Consider the following 22,766-nt stretch of genomic DNA (forward strand, 5'->3'; position numbering starts at 1 on the left):
TTTTTTTAAATTGTATCTTCAGTTATAAATATCAAATGTCAATATATAATCAAACTTATAAATCAACATAGGTCTTTCATAAAAAAAAGCATTATTTAATAATAGTAACACATCTTAGCATCTTTACATAACAATAATCATTATAATATATAGACCGTGCATCGCACGGGTATCATGATATTAATAATAACAAAGGTTGTTTGTTGGTGAATCATGAATGTTTATTTGGGTGTGTAGCTTGAGCATTACGGAGTTTGGTAGTCTAACTTAACTAGATGTCCTGCAAGTAGCGAAAAAAATTAACTTTGTGCTTCTTATTTCGCTTTAATCCATATGCACTAAGAGTAATTTGAGTTGAAATCCTTAGGTCGTTGGTTTGAATCCGGCAGCAGGTCGGATTACTAATGTTTTGTTTGATTAAGCTTTGCTTTGTTTTCCTATAAAAGCTTAAAGGAAAAGACGCCGTTGCCGGGGATCGAACCCGGGTCTCCCGCGTGACAGGCGGGGATACTCACCACTATACTACAACGACTTGTGCGGCACACCAAGAAAGTCACATATTCCTGTTTCCAGTAGACCCAATACAATGTGTGCGTGTGGCTGTCGATTTCAAATCAAACTAATACATGTCGTAGTCACTGCTGAGTTTATTATATTATTACTTTATAATGTAAAAATTCAATAATTAACCATCATTTATATTCATATTTACATCCAATACCATTAACAAACTACAAATATATATACAAATCCAAGTAAAATTATAATTTACATGAAACATTAATCAATTCTCATGAATAATCACGAGAATGCCAAAGATTAAGATTTACAAATTTCATTTGTTTCGATCTTGAGATATAAAATTTACTACCATAGCTACAAAAAGTAATTAGCGTTCAACATGACATTAATCTCAATTCTAAAATCGAATATTAACTCATATTTTTAAGGTTATTTTTTGTATTCACATATTTCAAAAAATATTTTTAATAGGTGTTTTTATTAATTGTATCTTCAGTTATAAATATCAAATGTCATTATATAATCAAACTTATAAATCAACATAGGTCTTTCATAAAAAAAAAACATTATTTAATAATAGTAACACATCTTAGCATCTTTACATAACAATAATCATTATAATATATAGACCGTGCATCGCACGGGTATCATGATATTAATAATAACAAAGGTTGTTTGTTGGTGAATCATGAATGTTTATTTGGGTGTGTAGCTTGAGCATTACGGAGTTTGGTAGTCTAACTTAACTAGATGTCCTGCAAGTAGCGAAAAAAATTAACTTTGTGCTTCTTATTTCGCTTTAATCCATATGCACTAAAAGTAATTTGAGTTGAAATCCTTAGGTCGTTGGTTTGAATCCGGCAGCAGGTCGGATTACTAATGTTTTGTTTGATTAAGCTTTGCTTTGTTTTCCTATAAAGAGCTTAAAGGAAAAGACGCCGTTGCCGGGGATCGAACCCGGGTCTCCCGCGTGACAGGCGGGGATACTCACCACTATACTACAACGACTTGTGCGGCACACCAAGAAAGTCACATATTCCTGTTTCCAGTAGACCCAATACAATGTGTGCGTGTGGCTGTCGATTTCAAATCAAACTAATACATGTCGTAGTCACTGCTGAGTTTATTATATTATTACTTTATAATGTAAAAATTCAATAATTAACCATCATTTATATTCATATTTACATCCAATACCATCAACAAACTACAATTATACATACAAATCCATTTAAAATTATAATTTACAAGAAACATTAATCAATTCTCATGAATAATCACGATAATGTCAAAGATTTTGATTTACAAATTTAATTTGTTTCGATCTTGAGATATAAAATTGATTACCATAGCTACAAAAAGTAATTGGCGTTCAACATGACATTAATCTCAATTCTAAAATCAAATATTAACTCATATTTTTAAGGTTATTTTTTGTCACATATTTCAAAAAAATATTTTTAATAGGTGTTTTTTTTAATTGTATCTTCAGTTATAAATATCAAATGTCAATATATAATTCAACTTATAAATCAACATAGGTCTTTCATAAAAAAAAACATTATTTAATAATAGTAACACATCTTAGCATCTTTACATAACAATAATCATTATAATATATAGACCGTGCATCGCACGGGTATCATGATATTAATAATAACAAAGGTTGTTTGTTGGTGAATCATGAATGTTTATTTGGGTGTGTAGCTTGAGCATTACGGAGTTTGGTAGTCTAACTTAACTAGATGTCCTGCAAGTAGAGAAAAAAATTAACTTTGTGCTTCTTATTTCGCTTTAATCCATATGCACTAAAAGTAATTTGAGTTGAAATCCTTAGGTCGTTGGTTTGAATCCGGCAGCAGGTCGGATTACTAATGTTTTGTTTGATTAAGCTTTGCTTTGTTTTCCTATAAAGAGCTTAAAGGAAAAGACGTCGTTGCTGGGGATCGAACCCGGGTCTCCCGCGTGACAGGCAGGGATACTCACCACTATACTACAACGACTTGTGCGGCACACCAAGAAAGTCACATATTCCTGTTTCCGGTAGACCCAATACAATGTGTGCGTGTGGCTGTCGATTTCAAATCAAACTAATACATGTCGTAGTCACTGCTGAGTTTATTATATTATTACTTTATAATGTAAAAATTCAATAATTAACCATCATTTATATTCATATTTACGTCCAATACCATCAACAAAATACAATTATACATACAAATCCATGTAAAATTATAATTTACAAGAAACATTAATCAATTCTCATGAATAATCACGATAATGTCAAAGATTTTGATTTACAAATTTAATTTGTTTCGATCTTGAGATATAAAATTGATTACCATAGCTACAAAAAGTAATTGGCGTTCAACATGACATTAATCTCAATTCTAAAATCAAATATTAACTCATATTTTCAAGGTTATTTTTTGTATTCACATATTTCAAAAAAATATTTTTAATAAGTGTTTTTTTAAATTGTATCTTCAGTTATAAATATCAAATGTCAATATATAATCAAACTTATAAATCAACATAGTTCTTTCATAAAAAAAAAAAGCTTTATTTAATAATAGTAACACATCTTAGCATCTTTACATAACAATAATCATTATAATACATAGACCGTGCATCGCACGGGTATCATGATATTAATAATAACAAAGGTTGTTTGTTGGTGAATCATGAATGTTTATTTGGGTGTGTAGCTTGAGCATTACGGAGTTTGGTAGTCTAACTTAACTAGATGTCCTGCAAGTAGAGAAAAGTGGAAAAACCTATTAAAATTAACTTTGTGCTTCTTATTTCGCTTTAATCCATATGGCACTAAAAGTAATTTGAGTTGAAATCCTTAGGTCGTTGGTTTGAATCCGGCAGCAGGTCGGATTACTAATGTTTTGTTTGATTAAGCTTTGCTTTGTTTTCCTATAAAGAGCTTAAAGGAAAAGACGCCGTTGCTGGGGATCGAACCCGGGTCTCCCGCGTGACAGGCGGGGATACTCACCACTATACTACAACGACTTGTGCGGCACACCAAGAAAGTCACATATTCCTGTTTCCAGTAGACCCAATACAATGTGTGCGTGTGGCTGTCGATTTCAAATCAAACTAATACATGTCGTAGTCACTGCTGACTTTATTATATTATTACTTTATAATGTAAAAATTCAATAATTAACCATCATTTATATTCATATTTACATCCAATACCATCAACAAACTACAAGTATACATACAAATCCAAGTAAAATTATAATTTACAAGAAACATTAATCAATTCTCATGAATAATCACGATAATGTCAAAGATTTTGATTTACAAATTTCGTTTGTTTCGATCTTGAGATATAAAATTGATTACCATAGCTACAAAAAGTAATTAGCGTTCAACATGACATTAATCTCAATTCTAAAATCAAATTTTAACTCATATTTTTAAGGTTATTTTTTGTATTCACATATTTCAAAAAATATTTTTAATAGGTGTTTTTTTTAAATGTATCTTCAGTTATAAATATCAAATGTCAATATATAATCAAACTTATAAATCAGCATAGGTCTTTCATAAAAAAACAAAGCTTTATTTAATAATAGTAACACATCTTACCATCTTAACATAACAATAATTATTATAATATATAGACCGTGCATTGCACGGGTATCATGATAGTAATAATAACAAAGGTTGTTTGTTGGTGAATCATGAATATTTATTTGGGTGTGTAGCTTGAGCATTACGGAGCTTATTAAAATCAACTTCGATTCTGGGTTTCTTATTTCGCTTTAATTCTAGTACCATCAATTTATATTCATATATTCATATTTACATCCAATACCATCAATAAACTACAAGTATATATACAAATCCAAGTAAAATTATAATTTACATGAAACATTAATCAATTCTCATGAATAATCACGATAATGTCAATGATTATTATTTACAAATTTCATTTGTTTCGATCTTGAGATATAAAATTGATTACCATAGCTACAAAAAGTAATTAGCGTTCAACATGACATATATTAATCTCAATTCTAAAATCAAATATTAACTCATATTTTTAAGGTTATTTTTTGTATTCACATATTTCAAAAAATATTTTTAATAGGTGTTTTTTTTAATTATATCTTCAGTTATAAATATCAAATGTCAATATAATATCAAATTTATAAATCAATATAGGTCTCTGATAAAAAAACAAAGCTTTATTTAATAATATTAACACATTTTAGCAACTTAACATAACAATAATTATTATAATATATAGACCGTGCATTGCACGGGTATCATGATAGTAATAATAACAAAGGTTGTTTGTTGGTGAATCATGAATATTTATTTGGGTGTGTAGCTTGAGCATTACGGAGTTTGTTAATGTAACTTAACTAGATGTCCTGCAAGTAGAGAAAAGTGGAAGAACCTATTAAAATTAACTTCATCCATATGCACTAAGAGACTACTCAATGAAACCTATTATTAGGTTAGCTCAGTTGGTAGAGCGGAGGACTATAGTTGGACTTTAGCTCAGTTGGTAGAGTGGAGGACTATAGTTACAGCTCAGTTGGTAGAGTGGAGGACTATAGGTTAGCTCAGTTGGTAGAGCGGAGGACTATAGTTGGACTTTAGCTCAGTTGGTAGAGTGGAGGACTATAGTTACAGCTCAGTTGGTAGAGTGGAGGACTATAGGTTAGCTCAGTTGGTAGAGCGGAGGACTATAGTTGGACTTTAGCTCAGTTGGTAGAGTGGAGGACTATAGTTACAGCTCAGTTGGTAGAGTGGAGGACTATAGGTTAGCTCAGTTGGTAGAGCGGAGGACTATAGTTGGACTTTAGCTAGGTTAGCTCAGTTGGTAGAGCGGAGGACTATAGTTGGACTTAGGTTAGCTCAGTTGGTAGAGCGGAGGACTATAGTTGGACTTTAGCTCAGTCAGTTGGTAGAGCGGAGGACTATAGTTGGACTTTAGCTCAGTTGGTAGAGTGGAGGACTATAGTTACAGCTCAGTTGGTAGAGTGGAGGACTATAGTTACAGTAATTTGAGTTGAAATCCTTAGAGTGGCAGTAATTTGAGTTGAAATCCTTAGAGTGGAGGACTATAGTTACAGTAATTTGAGTTGAAATCCTTAGGTCACTGGTTCAAATTCGGCGTGGAGGACTATAGTTGCAGTAATTTGAGTTGAAATCCTTAGGTCACTAGTTCAAATTCGGCAGGTCGGATTACTAACGTTTTGTTTGATAAAGCTTTGCTTTGTTTTCCTATAAAGAGCTTAAAGGAAAAGACGTCGTTGCCAGGGATCGAACTCGGGTCTCTCACATGACAGGCAGGGATACTCACCACTATACTACAACAACTTGTGCGGTACACCAAGAAAGTCACATATTCCTGTTTCCAGTAGACCCAATACAATGTGTGCGTGTGGCTGTCGATTTCAAATCAAACTAATACATGTCGTAGTCACTGCTGAGTTTATTATATTATTACTTTATAATGTAAAAATTCAATAATTAACCATCATTTATATTCATATTTACATCCAATACCATCAACAAACTACAATTATACATACAAATCCATGTAAAATTATAATTTACAAGAAACATTAATCAATTCTCATGAATAATCACGATAATGTCAAAGATTTTGATTTACAAATTTCGTTTGTTTCGATCTTGAGATATAAAATTGATTACCATAGCTACTAAAAGTAATTAGCGTTCAACATGACATTAATCTCAATTCTAAAATCAAATATTAACTCATATTTTTAAGGTTATTTTTTGTATTCACATATTTCAAAAAAATATTTTTAATAGGTGTTTTTTTAAATTGTATCTTCAGTTATAAATATCAAATGTCAATATATAATCAAACTTATAAATCAACATAGGTCTTTCATAAAAAAAAAGCATTATTTAATAATAGTAACACATCTTTGCATCTTTACATAACAATAATCATTATAATATATAGACCGTGCATCGCACGGGTATCATGATATTAATAATAACAAAGGTTGTTTGTTGGTGAATCATGAATGTTTATTTGGGTGTGTAGCTTGAGCATTACGGAGTTTGGTAGTCTAACTTAACTAGATGTCCTGCAAGTAGCGAAAAAAATTAACTTTGTGCTTCTTATTTCGCTTTAATCCATATGCACTAAAAGTAATTTGAGTTGAAATCCTTAGGTCGTTGGTTTGAATCCGGCAGCAGGTCGGATTACTAATGTTTTGTTTGATTAAGCTTTGCTTTGTTTTCCTATAAAGAGCTTAAAGGAAAAGACGCCGTTGCCGGGGATCGAACCCGGGTCTCCCGCGTGACAGGCGGGGATACTCACCACTATACTACAACGACTTGTGCGGCACACCAAGAAAGTCACATATTCCTGTTTCCAGTAGACCCAATACAATGTGTGCGTGTGGCTGTCGATTTCAAATCAAACTAATACATGTCGTAGTCACTGCTGAGTTTATTATATTATTACTTTATAATGTAAAAATTCAATAATTAACCATCATTTATATTCATATTTACATCCAATACCATCAACAAACTACAATTATACATACAAATCCATGTAAAATTATAATTTACAAGAAACATTAATCAATTCTCATGAATAATCACGATAATGTCAAAGATTTTGATTTACAAATTTCGTTTGTTTCGATCTTGAGATATAAAATTGATTACCATAGCTACTAAAAGTAATTAGCGTTCAACATGACATTAATCTCAATTCTAAAATCAAATATTAACTCATATTTTTAAGGTTATTTTTTGTATTCACATATTTCAAAAAAATATTTTTAATAGGTGTTTTTTTAAATTGTATCTTCAGTTATAAATATCAAATGTCAATATATAATCAAACTTATAAATCAACATAGGTCTTTCATAAAAAAAAAGCATTATTTAATAATAGTAACACATCTTTGCATCTTTACATAACAATAATCATTATAATATATAGACCGTGCATCGCACGGGTATCATGATATTAATAATAACAAAGGTTGTTTGTTGGTGAATCATGAATGTTTATTTGGGTGTGTAGCTTGAGCATTACGGAGTTTGGTAGTCTAACTTAACTAGATGTCCTGCAAGTAGCGAAAAAAATTAACTTTGTGCTTCTTATTTCGCTTTAATCCATATGCACTAAAAGTAATTTGAGTTGAAATCCTTAGGTCGTTGGTTTGAATCCGGCAGCAGGTCGGATTACTAATGTTTTGTTTGATTAAGCTTTGCTTTGTTTTCCTATAAAAGCTTAAAGGAAAAGACGCCGTTGCCGGGGATCGAACCCGGGTCTCCCGCGTGACAGGCGGGGATACTCACCACTATACTACAACGACTTGTGCGGCACACCAAGAAAGTCACATATTCCTGTTTCCAGTAGACCCAATACAATGTGTGCGTGTGGCTGTCGATTTCAAATCAAACTAATACATGTCGTAGTCACTGCTGAGTTTATTATATTATTACTTTATAATGTAAAAATTCAATAATTAACCATCATTTATATTCATATTTACATCCAATACCATTAACAAACTACAAATATATATACAAATCCAAGTAAAATTATAATTTACATGAAACATTAATCAATTCTCATGAATAATCACGAGAATGCCAAAGATTAAGATTTACAAATTTCATTTGTTTCGATCTTGAGATATAAAATTTACTACCATAGCTACAAAAAGTAATTAGCGTTCAACATGACATTAATCTCAATTCTAAAATCGAATATTAACTCATATTTTTAAGGTTATTTTTTGTATTCACATATTTCAAAAAATATTTTTAATAGGTGTTTTTATTAATTGTATCTTCAGTTATAAATATCAAATGTCATTATATAATCAAACTTATAAATCAACATAGGTCTTTCATAAAAAAAAAACTTTATTTAATAATAGTAACACATCTTAGCATCTTAACATAACTATAATCATTATAATATATAGACCGTGCATCGCACGGGTATCATGATGATAGTAATAATAACAAAGGTTGTTTGTTGGTGAATCATGAATGTTTATTTGGGTGTGTAGCTTGAGCATTACGGAGTTTGGTACTGTAACTTAACTAGATGTCCTGCAAGAAGAGAAAAGTGGAAGAACCTATTAAAATTAACTTCAAACGATTCTGGGCTTCTTATTTCGATTTAATCCATATGCACTAAGAGACTACTCAATGAAAGCTATTATTAGCAACCACTTTAGCTCAGTTTGTAGAGCGGAAGACTGTAGTTGGAGTAATTTAAGTTGAAATCCTTAGGTTGGTAGAGCGGAGAGCTGTAGTTGGAGTAATTTGAGTTGAATTCTTAGGTGTTCGAATCCGACCTAATTCAATTCCCATTATTTATATTCATATTTACATCCATTACCATCAACAAACTACTACTGTATATACAAATCCAAGTAAAACTATAATGTACTTTAAACATTAATTAGTTCTTATGAATAATCATGATAATGTAAAGATTATGATTTACAAATTTCATTTGTTTCAATCTTGAGATATAAAATAGACTACCATAGCTACATAAAAGTAATTAGCATTCAACGTGACATTAATCTCAATTAGCATTCATATTTTTAAGTTTTTTTTTTTTTGTATTCGCTTATTTCAAAAAATATTTTTAATTTGTGTTTTTATTACTTGTATCTTCATTTATAAATATCAAATGTCATTATATGTATCAAACTTATAAATCAATACAGGTCTTTCATAAAAAAAATCTTTATTTAATAATAGAAATACTTCTTAGCATCTTAACATAACAACAATCATTATAATATATAGACCGTGCATCGTACGGGTATCAAGATATTATAATAATAACAAAGGTTGTTTGTTGGTGAATTATGAATGTTTATTTGCGTGTGTAGATTGAGCATTACGGAGTTTGGTAGTATAATTTAACTAGATGTCATGCAAGTAGAGAAAAGTGAAAGAACCTATTAAAATTAACTTCTAACTATTGCTGGCTTCATATTTCGCTTTAATCCATATGCACTAAGAGACTACTCTATGAAAGCTATTTTTATCACCAATTTTAGCTCAGTTGTTAGAGCAGAGGACTGTAGTTGGCGTAATTTGAGTTGAAATCCTTAGGTCGTTTGTTCAAATCCGCTAGGTCAAATTACTCCTATTTTGTTTGATTAAGCTTTGCTTTGTTTTCCTATAAAGAGCTTAAAAGAAAAGACGACGTTGCCGGGGATCAAACCTAAGAAAAGAAACGCGTGACAGGCGAGGATACTCACTACTATACTACAACAACTTGTGGGGCACACCAAGAACAGTCACATATTTGTATTTCTAGTAGATCCAATACAATGTGTGCATGTGGCTGTCGATTTCAAATCAAACTAATACATCTCGTAGTCACTATTGAGTTTATTATATTACTTTATAATGTAAAAATTCAATACCCATTATTTATATGCATATTTACATCCAATACAATCAACAAACTACAAGTATATATACAAATCCAAGTAAAATTATAATGTACAGTACATGAAACATTAATTAGTTCTTATGAATAATCATGATACTGTCAAAGATTATGATTTACAAATTTCATTTGTTTCGATCTTGAGATATAAAGTTGACTACTATAGCTACATAAAAGTAATTAGCACTCAACATGACACTAATCTCAATTCTAAAATCAAATCTTAAGTAATATTTTTTAAGTTTTTTTTTTGATTCACTTATTTCAAAAAATATTTTTAATTTGTGTTTTTATTAATTGTATCTTCATTTATAAATATCAAATGTCATTTTTTTTGTTAGACTATGAGGTGTCCTGAGCAGACCCTAACTATAGGAGGCACCATTAAGCACGTACCATACTCAGACTAATCCTCATTCGCACCGGGCCGGCCCAATTAAGGGGCAAAGTGCTGGCCAGATTAGTTTTGCCATATTTATAATTCAATATAGCTCTTTCATAAAAAAAATCTTTATTTAATAATAGTTATACTTCATAGCATCTTAACATAACAATAATCATTATAATATATAGACCGTGCATCTTACGGGTATCATGATAGTAATAGTAACAAAGGTTGTTTGTTGGTGAATTATGAATGTTTATTTGGGTGTGTAGATTGAGCATTACGGAGTTTGGTAGTGTAATTTAACTAGACGTCCTGCAAGTAGAGAAAAGTGGAAAAACCTATTCAAATTAACTTCAAACAATTGCGGGCTTCTTATTTCGCATTGAGCCATATGCACCAAGACACTACTCTATGAAAGCTATTATTAGCATCGATTTCGCTTTAATCCATATGCACTAAGACACTACTCTATGAAAGCTATTATTAGCATTGATTTTAGCTTAGTCGGTAGAGTAGAGGACTGTAGTTGGAGTAATTTCAGTTGAAATCATTAGGTCGCTGGTTCGAATCCAGTAAGTCGAATTACTTGTTTTGTTTGATTAAGCTTTGCTTTGTTTTCCTATAAAGAGCTTAAAATAAAAAACATCATTGCCAAGGATCAAATCCATGTCTTTTGAGGCCAAGGTAAAGAAGGCGGTGTAAGGAAGGCGATTACAGGGTTTCCTAAAGGCGTTTTGGAAGGTTTCCTAAAGGCAAAGGCGGTTAGGCATGAAAGACGCACGGAAGATATGGAAAGAAGATCAAAATAGATTAATAAAAGTATCCAAATGTAATAAGGAGAGGAATTCTAATTTGTATATGGTAGTTTAGGGTTACCAAAGGGAGAAATCTCTCCTAACTTGTATAAATATGGGTATAAGTCCTTGAGAAAGGCAAATCAATTCATAATACAAAGAGGACCGAAAAGCTGCTCTAATTTCATAGCAAGCACTTAGTCGATTTTCCAGTAGGGTTGGCCTGCCATTCGACCATCCATGGTTGATAAAACCAACAATGTGCACTAAGTATAAAAATATGAAACCACTATTGAAAAAACTAAGTTTAATGCATGATCTTCAAACAAATCATAAAGATCACAATATTCAACTGAAATTAATAATTAGTGATTCATTCTTGATCAAATGTATATATATATATATATATATATATATATATATATATATACACACACACACACACACTAGTTTTTCACGCGCGTTGCGCGAATAGGATAGTGCCCAATATTTATTTTTAAATAAGTACTACAAAGTATATCAATACAAGATTATATAGGAGATGTCATGCATATGTAATTGAATGTTGAATTTGTTTATTTAAATCGGTAATTCAAAGTATATGAATGCAAGATAATATATAAGAGATTGATTATAATTGTCACTAAAATAAATGTTTGTAATTTTGTAAAAACGATAGTCAAAATACTTGGTCTAAAAATGATAGTATAAACAAATACTACTTTTGATAATAAAAATTTATACATTATACGATTTATCTTTAAAGTGAACAACATAACTGTGATGTAGTCCAAAAAATATCACGGGATAATTTCTCGCTTCAATTTATTGGGTTATTTGAATGTCTTTTTTGTCAACAAATCCTCCCCAAGTAATTAATATTATTGGTTTCAAATTATTTTTTTTTAAATTTTTCTATGTTATTAATAGAATACTTGGTAAATAATTATATAACATTATACAGAATATTTAATTACAAGATAGTGTAAAAAGAAAACAATGAATAATGTAGTAAATATAATTAATTAATGAATTTGAAAGTAATGAATTTTTACATTGTAGAAAATAAAGGCAATATTAGTAATGAAATTATATCTCTTTTTAGTTTTTTTTATAATGAATAATTTTTATTGTAGAAAATAAAGACTATATAACTAATGAAATTATATATCTTTTTAAATTTTATGATAATGAATAATTTTTATTGTAGAAAATAAAGACAATATAACTAATTAAATTATATCTCTTTTTTAATTTTTTTGATAATGAATATTTTTTTTGAATAAAGGCATTGTAAACATCTAAATTAAAGAAATACATAATTTATTTAATTTAATAAGACTATAAGAGTAATAGAATGGGTATTTAATTTTCAATAATATATTCTAGCATATTCTTAGTATATGTTTAACAATTATACCAACTCTTATTAGGATGAGATTCGAACCTAAGACCTTACTTATAGAAATTAATGGGTAAGTTAAAAGTTAACGAAATATTCCCTTACTAAAGTTAAAAGTTAACGGAATGTGGTGCTATTTAAGGGAAGAAAATAATATAATAGAGGGTAAAGAAGAAAAATCATAAAAGATTATTAAAATCTAAAAAATATGAACCATTCGTTTAAGTAAATAATTACCCTAACAATATTGGCTCTTATTAATATTGTATTATATATATATATATATATATATATATATATATAGGCATGCGTTCACGTGCGAACGGCTCGCCCAGGTAAGAAATAGGAACAAATCCAGGTCGATGATCGACTTTCATCCAACGGCAGTAGTTGCTCAGGATTTTTCGCGTCTAGCCGCCGGTAAGGGGTTTCTTGTCTTTGCTTTTTATTTCCTAATATGTTATTTCCTAATCCGTTAATGCTATTCATTTAAACACCTCATGTGATCGCGTAGGCGTCCCAATTCTTCCTTACCAAATTCATCGTCGAACTACAGGTATGAGTGTGTTGATCGTGCAAGAGTTATAGTTCTTGTTTCGCATAGGCATCGCAATTCTTCCTTACTAATTTCTTCGGCCAACAACAGGTCTGAGTTTGTTGATCGCGTAGGAGTTTTCGGTTGGTGTTTACCAATTTCAAATTCTTCATCGATCGCTGTTGGCTTATACGATCGCAATGGAGTCAGGTATTGTTTATGGTTTGATTACGTGTATTATATGCGTTGTTACCAACATTGGATGCATTTTTTTGTTATCATTTAGTTGCTCGTTATTTTTTAATTACATATATAGTGTGTATTGGATGCATTATGTATACAAATTATANGTGTGGCTGTCGATTTCAAATCAAACTAATACATGTCGTAGTCACTGCTGAGTTTATTATATTATTACTTTATAATGTAAAAATTCAATAATTAACCACCATTTATATTCATATTTACATCCAATACCATCAACAAACTACAAGTATATATACAAATCCAATTAAAATTATAATTTACATGAAACATTAATCAATTCTCATGAATAATCACGATAATGTCAATGATTATGATTTACAAATTTCATTTGTTTCGATCTTGAGATATAAAATTGATTACCATAGCTACATAAAGTAATTAGCGTTCAACATGACATTAATCTCAATTCCAAAATCAAATATTAACTCATATTTTTAAGGTTATTTTTTGTATTCACATATTTAAAAAAATATTTTTAATAGGTGTTTTTTTTAATTGTATCTTTAGTTATAAATATCAAATGTCAATATATAATCAAACTTATAAATCAACATAGGTCTTTCATAAAAAAACAAAGCTTTATTTAATAATAGTTACACATCTTACCATCTTAACATAACAATAATTATTATAATATATAGACCGTGCGGACATAACAATAATTATTATAATATATAGACCGTGCATTGCACGGGTATCATGATAGTAATAGTAACAAAGGTTGTTTGTTGGTGAATCATAAATATTTATTTGGGTGTGTAGCTTGAGCATTACGGGGTGAGTAATTTGAGTTGAAATCCTTAGGGTGCTGGTCTCTGCAGGTCGGAAGGAAAAGACGCTGTTGCCGAGGATCGAACCCGGGTCTCCCGAGTGACAGGCGGGGATACTCACCACTATACTACAACGACTTGTGCGGCACACCAAGAAAGTCACAAATTCCTGTTTCCAGTAAACCCAATACAATGTGTGCGTATGGCTGTCGGTTTCAAATCAAACTAATACATGTCGTAGTCACTGCTGAGTTTATTATATTATTACTTTATAATGTAAAAATTCAATAATTAACCCTCATTTATATTCATATTTACATCCAATACCATCAACAAACTACAAATATATATACAAATCCAAGTAAAATTATAATTTACATGAAACATTAATCAATTCTCATGAATAATCACGATAATGCGAAAGATTATGATTTACAAATTTCATTTATTTCGATCTTGAGATATAAAATTTACTACCATAGCTACAAAAAGTAATAAGCGCTCAACATGACATTAATCTCAATTCTAAAATCGAATATTAACTCATATTTTTAAGGTTATTTTTTGTATTCACATATTTCAAAAAATATTTTTAATAGGTGTTTTTATTAATTGTATCTTCAGTTATAAATATCAAATGTCATTATATAATCAAACTTATAAATCAACATAGGTCTTTCATAAAAAAAAAACTTTATTTAATAATAGTAACACATCTTAGCATCTTAACATAACTATAATCATTATAATATATAGACCGTGCATCGCACGGGTATCATGATGATAGTAATAATAACAAAGGTTGTTTGTTGGTGAATCATGAATGTTTATTTGGGTGTGTAGCTTGAGCATTACGGAGTTTGGTACTGTAACTTAACTAGATGTCCTGCAAGAAGAGAAAAGTGGAAGAACCTATTAAAATTAACTTCAAACGATTCTGGGCTTCTTATTTCGATTTAATCCATATGCACTAAGAGACTACTCAATGAAAGCTATTATTAGCAACCACTTTAGCTCAGTTTGTAGAGCGGAAGACTGTAGTTGGAGTAATTTAAGTTGAAATCCTTAGGTTGGTAGAGCGGAGAGCTGTAGTTGGAGTAATTTGAGTTGAATTCTTAGGTGTTCGAATCCGACCTAATTCAATTCCCATTATTTATATTCATATTTACATCCATTACCATCAACAAACTACTACTGTATATACAAATCCAAGTAAAACTATAATGTACTTTAAACATTAATTAGTTCTTATGAATAATCATGATAATGTAAAGATTATGATTTACAAATTTCATTTGTTTCAATCTTGAGATATAAAATAGACTACCATAGCTACATAAAAGTAATTAGCATTCAACGTGACATTAATCTCAATTAGCATTCATATTTTTAAGTTTTTTTTTTTTTGTATTCGCTTATTTCAAAAAATATTTTTAATTTGTGTTTTTATTACTTGTATCTTCATTTATAAATATCAAATGTCATTATATGTATCAAACTTATAAATCAATACAGGTCTTTCATAAAAAAAATCTTTATTTAATAATAGAAATACTTCTTAGCATCTTAACATAACAACAATCATTATAATATATAGACCGTGCATCGTACGGGTATCAAGATATTATAATAATAACAAAGGTTGTTTGTTGGTGAATTATGAATGTTTATTTGCGTGTGTAGATTGAGCATTACGGAGTTTGGTAGTATAATTTAACTAGATGTCATGCAAGTAGAGAAAAGTGAAAGAACCTATTAAAATTAACTTCTAACTATTGCTGGCTTCATATTTCGCTTTAATCCATATGCACTAAGAGACTACTCTATGAAAGCTATTTTTATCACCAATTTTAGCTCAGTTGTTAGAGCAGAGGACTGTAGTTGGCGTAATTTGAGTTGAAATCCTTAGGTCGTTTGTTCAAATCCGCTAGGTCAAATTACTCCTATTTTGTTTGATTAAGCTTTGCTTTGTTTTCCTATAAAGAGCTTAAAAGAAAAGACGACGTTGCCGGGGATCAAACCTAAGAAAAGAAACGCGTGACAGGCGAGGATACTCACTACTATACTACAACAACTTGTGGGGCACACCAAGAACAGTCACATATTTGTATTTCTAGTAGATCCAATACAATGTGTGCATGTGGCTGTCGATTTCAAATCAAACTAATACATCTCGTAGTCACTATTGAGTTTATTATATTACTTTATAATGTAAAAATTCAATACCCATTATTTATATGCATATTTACATCCAATACAATCAACAAACTACAAGTATATATACAAATCCAAGTAAAATTATAATGTACAGTACATGAAACATTAATTAGTTCTTATGAATAATCATGATACTGTCAAAGATTATGATTTACAAATTTCATTTGTTTCGATCTTGAGATATAAAGTTGACTACTATAGCTACATAAAAGTAATTAGCACTCAACATGACACTAATCTCAATTCTAAAATCAAATCTTAAGTAATATTTTTTAAGTTTTTTTTTTGATTCACTTATTTCAAAAAATATTTTTAATTTGTGTTTTTATTAATTGTATCTTCATTTATAAATATCAAATGTCATTTTTTTTGTTAGACTATGAGGTGTCCTGAGCAGACCCTAACTATAGGAGGCACCATTAAGCACGTACCATACTCAGACTAATCCTCATTCGCACCGGGCCGGCCCAATTAAGGGGCAAAGTGCTGGCCAGATTAGTTTTGCCATATTTATAATTCAATATAGCTCTTTCATAAAAAAAATCTTTATTTAATAATAGTTATACTTCATAGCATCTTAACATAACAATAATCATTATAATATATAGACCGTGCATCTTACGGGTATCATGATAGTAATAGTAACAAAGGTTGTTTGTTGGTGAATTATGAATGTTTATTTGGGTGTGTAGATTGAGCATTACGGAGTTTGGTAGTGTAATTTAACTAGACGTCCTGCAAGTAGAGAAAAGTGGAAAAACCTATTCAAATTAACTTCAAACAATTGCGGGCTTCTTATTTCGCATTGAGCCATATGCACCAAGACACTACTCTATGAAAGCTATTATTAGCATCGATTTCGCTTTAATCCATATGCACTAAGACACTACTCTATGAAAGCTATTATTAGCATTGATTTTAGCTTAGTCGGTAGAGTAGAGGACTGTAGTTGGAGTAATTTCAGTTGAAATCATTAGGTCGCTGGTTCGAATCCAGTAAGTCGAATTACTTGTTTTGTTTGATTAAGCTTTGCTTTGTTTTCCTATAAAGAGCTTAAAATAAAAAACATCATTGCCAAGGATCAAATCCATGTCTTTTGAGGCCAAGGTAAAGAAGGCGGTGTAAGGAAGGCGATTACAGGGTTTCCTAAAGGCGTTTTGGAAGGTTTCCTAAAGGCAAAGGCGGTTAGGCATGAAAGACGCACGGAAGATATGGAAAGAAGATCAAAATAGATTAATAAAAGTATCCAAATGTAATAAGGAGAGGAATTCTAATTTGTATATGGTAGTTTAGGGTTACCAAAGGGAGAAATCTCTCCTAACTTGTATAAATATGGGTATAAGTCCTTGAGAAAGGCAAATCAATTCATAATACAAAGAGGACCGAAAAGCTGCTCTAATTTCATAGCAAGCACTTAGTCGATTTTCCAGTAGGGTTGGCCTGCCATTCGACCATCCATGGTTGATAAAACCAACAATGTGCACTAAGTATAAAAATATGAAACCACTATTGAAAAAACTAAGTTTAATGCATGATCTTCAAACAAATCATAAAGATCACAATATTCAACTGAAATTAATAATTAGTGATTCATTCTTGATCAAATGTATATATATATATATATATATATATATATATATATATATACACACACACACACACACTAGTTTTTCACGCGCGTTGCGCGAATAGGATAGTGCCCAATATTTATTTTTAAATAAGTACTACAAAGTATATCAATACAAGATTATATAGGAGATGTCATGCATATGTAATTGAATGTTGAATTTGTTTATTTAAATCGGTAATTCAAAGTATATGAATGCAAGATAATATATAAGAGATTGATTATAATTGTCACTAAAATAAATGTTTGTAATTTTGTAAAAACGATAGTCAAAATACTTGGTCTAAAAATGATAGTATAAACAAATACTACTTTTGATAATAAAAATTTATACATTATACGATTTATCTTTAAAGTGAACAACATAACTGTGATGTAGTCCAAAAAATATCACGGGATAATTTCTCGCTTCAATTTATTGGGTTATTTGAATGTCTTTTTTGTCAACAAATCCTCCCCAAGTAATTAATATTATTGGTTTCAAATTATTTTTTTTTAAATTTTTCTATGTTATTAATAGAATACTTGGTAAATAATTATATAACATTATACAGAATATTTAATTACAAGATAGTGTAAAAAGAAAACAATGAATAATGTAGTAAATATAATTAATTAATGAATTTGAAAGTAATGAATTTTTACATTGTAGAAAATAAAGGCAATATTAGTAATGAAATTATATCTCTTTTTAGTTTTTTTTATAATGAATAATTTTTATTGTAGAAAATAAAGACTATATAACTAATGAAATTATATATCTTTTTAAATTTTATGATAATGAATAATTTTTATTGTAGAAAATAAAGACAATATAACTAATTAAATTATATCTCTTTTTTAATTTTTTTGATAATGAATATTTTTTTTGAATAAAGGCATTGTAAACATCTAAATTAAAGAAATACATAATTTATTTAATTTAATAAGACTATAAGAGTAATAGAATGGGTATTTAATTTTCAATAATATATTCTAGCATATTCTTAGTATATGTTTAACAATTATACCAACTCTTATTAGGATGAGATTCGAACCTAAGACCTTACTTATAGAAATTAATGGGTAAGTTAAAAGTTAACGAAATATTCCCTTACTAAAGTTAAAAGTTAACGGAATGTGGTGCTATTTAAGGGAAGAAAATAATATAATAGAGGGTAAAGAAGAAAAATCATAAAAGATTATTAAAATCTAAAAAATATGAACCATTCGTTTAAGTAAATAATTACCCTAACAATATTGGCTCTTATTAATATTGTATTATATATATATATATATATATATATATATATATAGGCATGCGTTCACGTGCGAACGGCTCGCCCAGGTAAGAAATAGGAACAAATCCAGGTCGATGATCGACTTTCATCCAACGGCAGTAGTTGCTCAGGATTTTTCGCGTCTAGCCGCCGGTAAGGGGTTTCTTGTCTTTGCTTTTTATTTCCTAATATGTTATTTCCTAATCCGTTAATGCTATTCATTTAAACACCTCATGTGATCGCGTAGGCGTCCCAATTCTTCCTTACCAAATTCATCGTCGAACTACAGGTATGAGTGTGTTGATCGTGCAAGAGTTATAGTTCTTGTTTCGCATAGGCATCGCAATTCTTCCTTACTAATTTCTTCGGCCAACAACAGGTCTGAGTTTGTTGATCGCGTAGGAGTTTTCGGTTGGTGTTTACCAATTTCAAATTCTTCATCGATCGCTGTTGGCTTATACGATCGCAATGGAGTCAGGTATTGTTTATGGTTTGATTACGTGTATTATATGCGTTGTTACCAACATTGGATGCATTTTTTTGTTATCATTTAGTTGCTCGTTATTTTTTAATTACATATATAGTGTGTATTGGATGCATTATGTATACAAATTATATGCACATTGCCTTATAAGTATGTGCAATTCATCTTTAACTGTATTTATTTTATCGTAGATAACTGGTGCATTTTTGTTATAATTTAGTTGCTTTTGTAAATATGTATTTTATTTTTAATTGCATATATATTGTGTATTGGATGCACTGTGTACACAATTTATATACATATTTCTTTATAAGTAGGTGCAATGGTTGTTTAATTGTATTTATTTTATCGTTTGGGTATTTTGTTTTTTGTTGATTTCAGGTAGATGCATCTTTGGGTAGTATTGGGTGCATCTTTTATATGATTTACGTGCATACTATGACTCATGTATGCAATATTTAATTTTTTGTTGATTTCAAGTAGATGCATCTCTGTTTAGTACTAGGTGCACATTTAATATCATTTACATGCTTACTGTGGTTTAAGTACTTGCACTAATCATTTATTGTATATAGTTTATTGTAGAGTGTCAGGAGTTATACATTTTTTTTGCATTTATTACATAATGGTTATTAATTTAAAGTAGTTGGACACACAGGTGAATGTGATTCTTATCGTTTAGATATTTCTCCTGGTTTGAGAAAATATCATGTTCCTGTTTGTGAAGATTCGGTTAAACCTGTTGTTGTGAAGGTTTTTCCTGATTTGGATTCTGCTGTTGAATTTTATATTAAGTATGCTTCAGTTGTGGGGTTTGATATTCGACATAGTACGATTAAAAAATCTAGTGATGGGGTGATAGTTTGGAAATATATTGTTTGTAGTAGGGAGGGTTTTAAGAATGTCGTTTGTATGGATAGCTCTTCAGCAGCAGAATTGGATGGTGTTGAGTGTTCTGTTAGAAAGAGGCGGAGAGTTTCGAATAGGGTTGGGTGTAGAGCTCGCATTGCTTTTAGATATGCGAGTAATGGTACTTATTGTATTCAATTGTTTGAGGAGCGTCACAATCATTCACTGTTATCATTATTGTCAAGACAATTTCTTAAGGGGAATAGGAATATTGGGGTTGGTCACATGAAGTTCGTAGCTGATTGTGTAAAAGCAAACATTGGGCCAGTGCAAAGTTTTCGGTTGTTCAAGGAGAGGGGGGAGTTTCTCAAATGTAGGTGCAACAAGTGTAGAATTTCGAAATATTAAAAGGGACATAAACTCTTATTGTTCGGGTGTTGATGCTCAGATGGTAGTGACTAATTTTTTAAAGAAAAAAGAAGTATGTCCAGCTCTTTTCTTTGCATTTGATGTTGATGAGTTTGATCAGTTATCTAGGTTTTTTGCGCTGATGCGGTTTCTAGGAAGAACTTTACCCTTTTTGGTGATGTTGTGTCATTTGATGCCACATATCAGACAAATAGGTTAGTTTTTGTTACGTTAGTGCATAAATATTATTTTCTGTTATATTTTTGGTAAGGTGTTTTTGGTATAGTGCAAGTATATATAACTATAGATGCAACAGGGTCCCACTATATATGCATGTAGTATCTGACAAAATTTGACCTTTGTTTTTCCAGGTATGATATGGTATTCACACCATTCACTGGTGTAAACAACCATAAAAAGTGTATTACTTTTGGTGCTGGGTTGTTGACAAAAGAGGATATTGAGTCATATGTGTGGTTGTTTGAGAAATTCAAGGAAGCAATGGGTTGTGAGCCAACATTGTTTGTAACTGATCAAGACCCAGCAATGAGGGTTGCATTTCCACGTGTGTTTAAGGAAGCTAAGCATAGGTTTTGTATGTGGCATATTATGTCTAAGGTAGGAGATAAGGTTGGCCTCTGTTTGAGTAGAAATGAATCTTTTAGGTCAAAGCTTAATTCCGTTGTATGGAATCAAATGTTGGAACCAACTGAGTTCGATCATCAATGGAATTTAGTTATGGAGGAATTTGGCTTGGTGGAGCATAATTGGTTTGTGAAATAGTTTGACATTCGTCAGTTTTGGATTCCTGCATATTTTAGAGATGTTTTTCTAAATGGTTTAATTAGGACTACCTCGCGTTCTGAGAGTGAGAATAGTTTGTTTGGTTCTTTTACTACACCTCAATCCAATTTGGTTGAATTTTTTATGCATTTTGATCGTGCTATTGACGTTCAACGCTACTCTATTAATAAACTCAATAGTGATTGTGAGGCAAGTATTCCAGATTTGAAGACACCACTGGCCATGGAGAAACATGTTGCATATGTGTATACTGTTGCTATATTTTATGAGGTTCAATCTGAGATTTGTGCAGCATGTTTTAATTGTCGAGTTGTAAGTGTTAGGGAGGATCAAGGTTTTTTGTACTATGAAATTAAAGATGTAGACAATCGAGTTTTTAGTGTCGTGCATAATGTTGTGGAGGTCATTGCTTCATGTGGGTGCAAAACATTTCAAAGGTTGGGTCTGCTGTGTAGGCATATTTTTGTAGTTTTTAAAGACTTGAATTCGATTCAATTCCGTTGAGATATGTAGTTAAGCGGTGGACTAAGGATGCATCTTTGGGTCGGAGTTTTGATATTGATGGTGTTGTTGTTGATCAATGGGAAGGCGTTGATGAAAAGTTGGTGTTATTGAAATCTGTTTGGTCGGATATTCAATGTTGTATTAGTATAGTTCAGTCTGATATGTATCGCTTGCAAATGTTTTCTCAGATCATTAAGGAGCATAAAGACATGCTTTTATCAGACCCAGGTTGCTGTTCTTCTGTTGTTGGCAAGAGGTCAATCATTGAGGCAGTTTGTGGTTCTTCTGTTCCTTCTGAGGTTTCTGTTCTTCCACCAAAGAAAGCAAAGAATAAGGGGACTGGTAAGCGCATTAAAGGATTCAAGGAGATTGCTATTGAAGAAAGTAAGAAGGAGAGGACATGCAAGACTTGCAATAAACCTGGTCATGATAGCAGGAATTGTGTATTGAGGAAGAAACAGTGTCCCTCATAG

At 30.6% G+C, this 22,766-nt stretch overlaps 1 protein-coding gene and 6 non-coding genes across 7 annotated transcripts; 3 read left to right on the forward strand and 4 right to left on the reverse strand.

Annotated features, from left to right (window-relative positions):
• Positions 1-460: 460 nt before the first annotated feature.
• On the reverse strand, positions 461-532 carry TRNAD-GUC. Its single transcript has one exon. It is a non-coding gene; the product is annotated as a tRNA-Asp (tRNA).
• A 926-nt stretch (positions 533-1,458) lies between these two features.
• Positions 1,459-1,530, reverse strand: TRNAD-GUC. The gene has a single exon. It is a non-coding gene; the product is annotated as a tRNA-Asp (tRNA).
• A 5,271-nt stretch (positions 1,531-6,801) lies between these two features.
• On the reverse strand, positions 6,802-6,873 carry TRNAD-GUC. The gene has a single exon. It is a non-coding gene; the product is annotated as a tRNA-Asp (tRNA).
• Positions 6,874-7,799: 926 nt separating this feature from the next.
• On the reverse strand, positions 7,800-7,871 carry TRNAD-GUC. Its single transcript has one exon. It is a non-coding gene; the product is annotated as a tRNA-Asp (tRNA).
• Positions 7,872-10,862: 2,991 nt separating this feature from the next.
• Positions 10,863-10,955, forward strand: TRNAY-GUA. The gene is made up of 2 exons: positions 10,863-10,899; positions 10,920-10,955. It is a non-coding gene; the product is annotated as a tRNA-Tyr (tRNA).
• Positions 10,956-17,270: 6,315 nt separating this feature from the next.
• TRNAY-GUA lies at positions 17,271-17,363 on the forward strand. The gene is made up of 2 exons: positions 17,271-17,307; positions 17,328-17,363. It is a non-coding gene; the product is annotated as a tRNA-Tyr (tRNA).
• Positions 17,364-19,712: 2,349 nt separating this feature from the next.
• Positions 19,713-22,766, forward strand: LOC116033154 (protein FAR1-RELATED SEQUENCE 5-like). Its single transcript, XM_031275914.1, has 7 exons — positions 19,713-19,722; positions 20,456-20,954; positions 21,141-21,200; positions 21,357-21,755; positions 21,834-22,123; positions 22,303-22,394; positions 22,482-22,766. The coding sequence occupies exons 1-7, from the start codon at positions 19,713-19,715 to the stop codon at positions 22,764-22,766; spliced, it is 1,635 nt and encodes a 544-aa protein (XP_031131774.1).

This window comes from Ipomoea triloba, chromosome 10 (genome assembly GCF_003576645.1).
Source record: "Ipomoea triloba cultivar NCNSP0323 chromosome 10, ASM357664v1".
Taxonomy (NCBI): Eukaryota; Viridiplantae; Streptophyta; class Magnoliopsida; order Solanales; family Convolvulaceae; genus Ipomoea; species Ipomoea triloba.

Excerpts from the sequence above, each read along its gene's own strand:
- LOC116033154 (XM_031275914.1), top strand. Across the intron at positions 20,955-21,140 it reads GGGGAGTTTCTCAAATGTAG|GAAGAACTTTACCCTTTTTG; the intron begins GTGCAACAAGTG and ends TGCGGTTTCTAG. Across the intron at positions 21,756-21,833 it reads GGCTTGGTGGAGCATAATTG|GACTACCTCGCGTTCTGAGA; the intron begins GTTTGTGAAATA and ends TGGTTTAATTAG.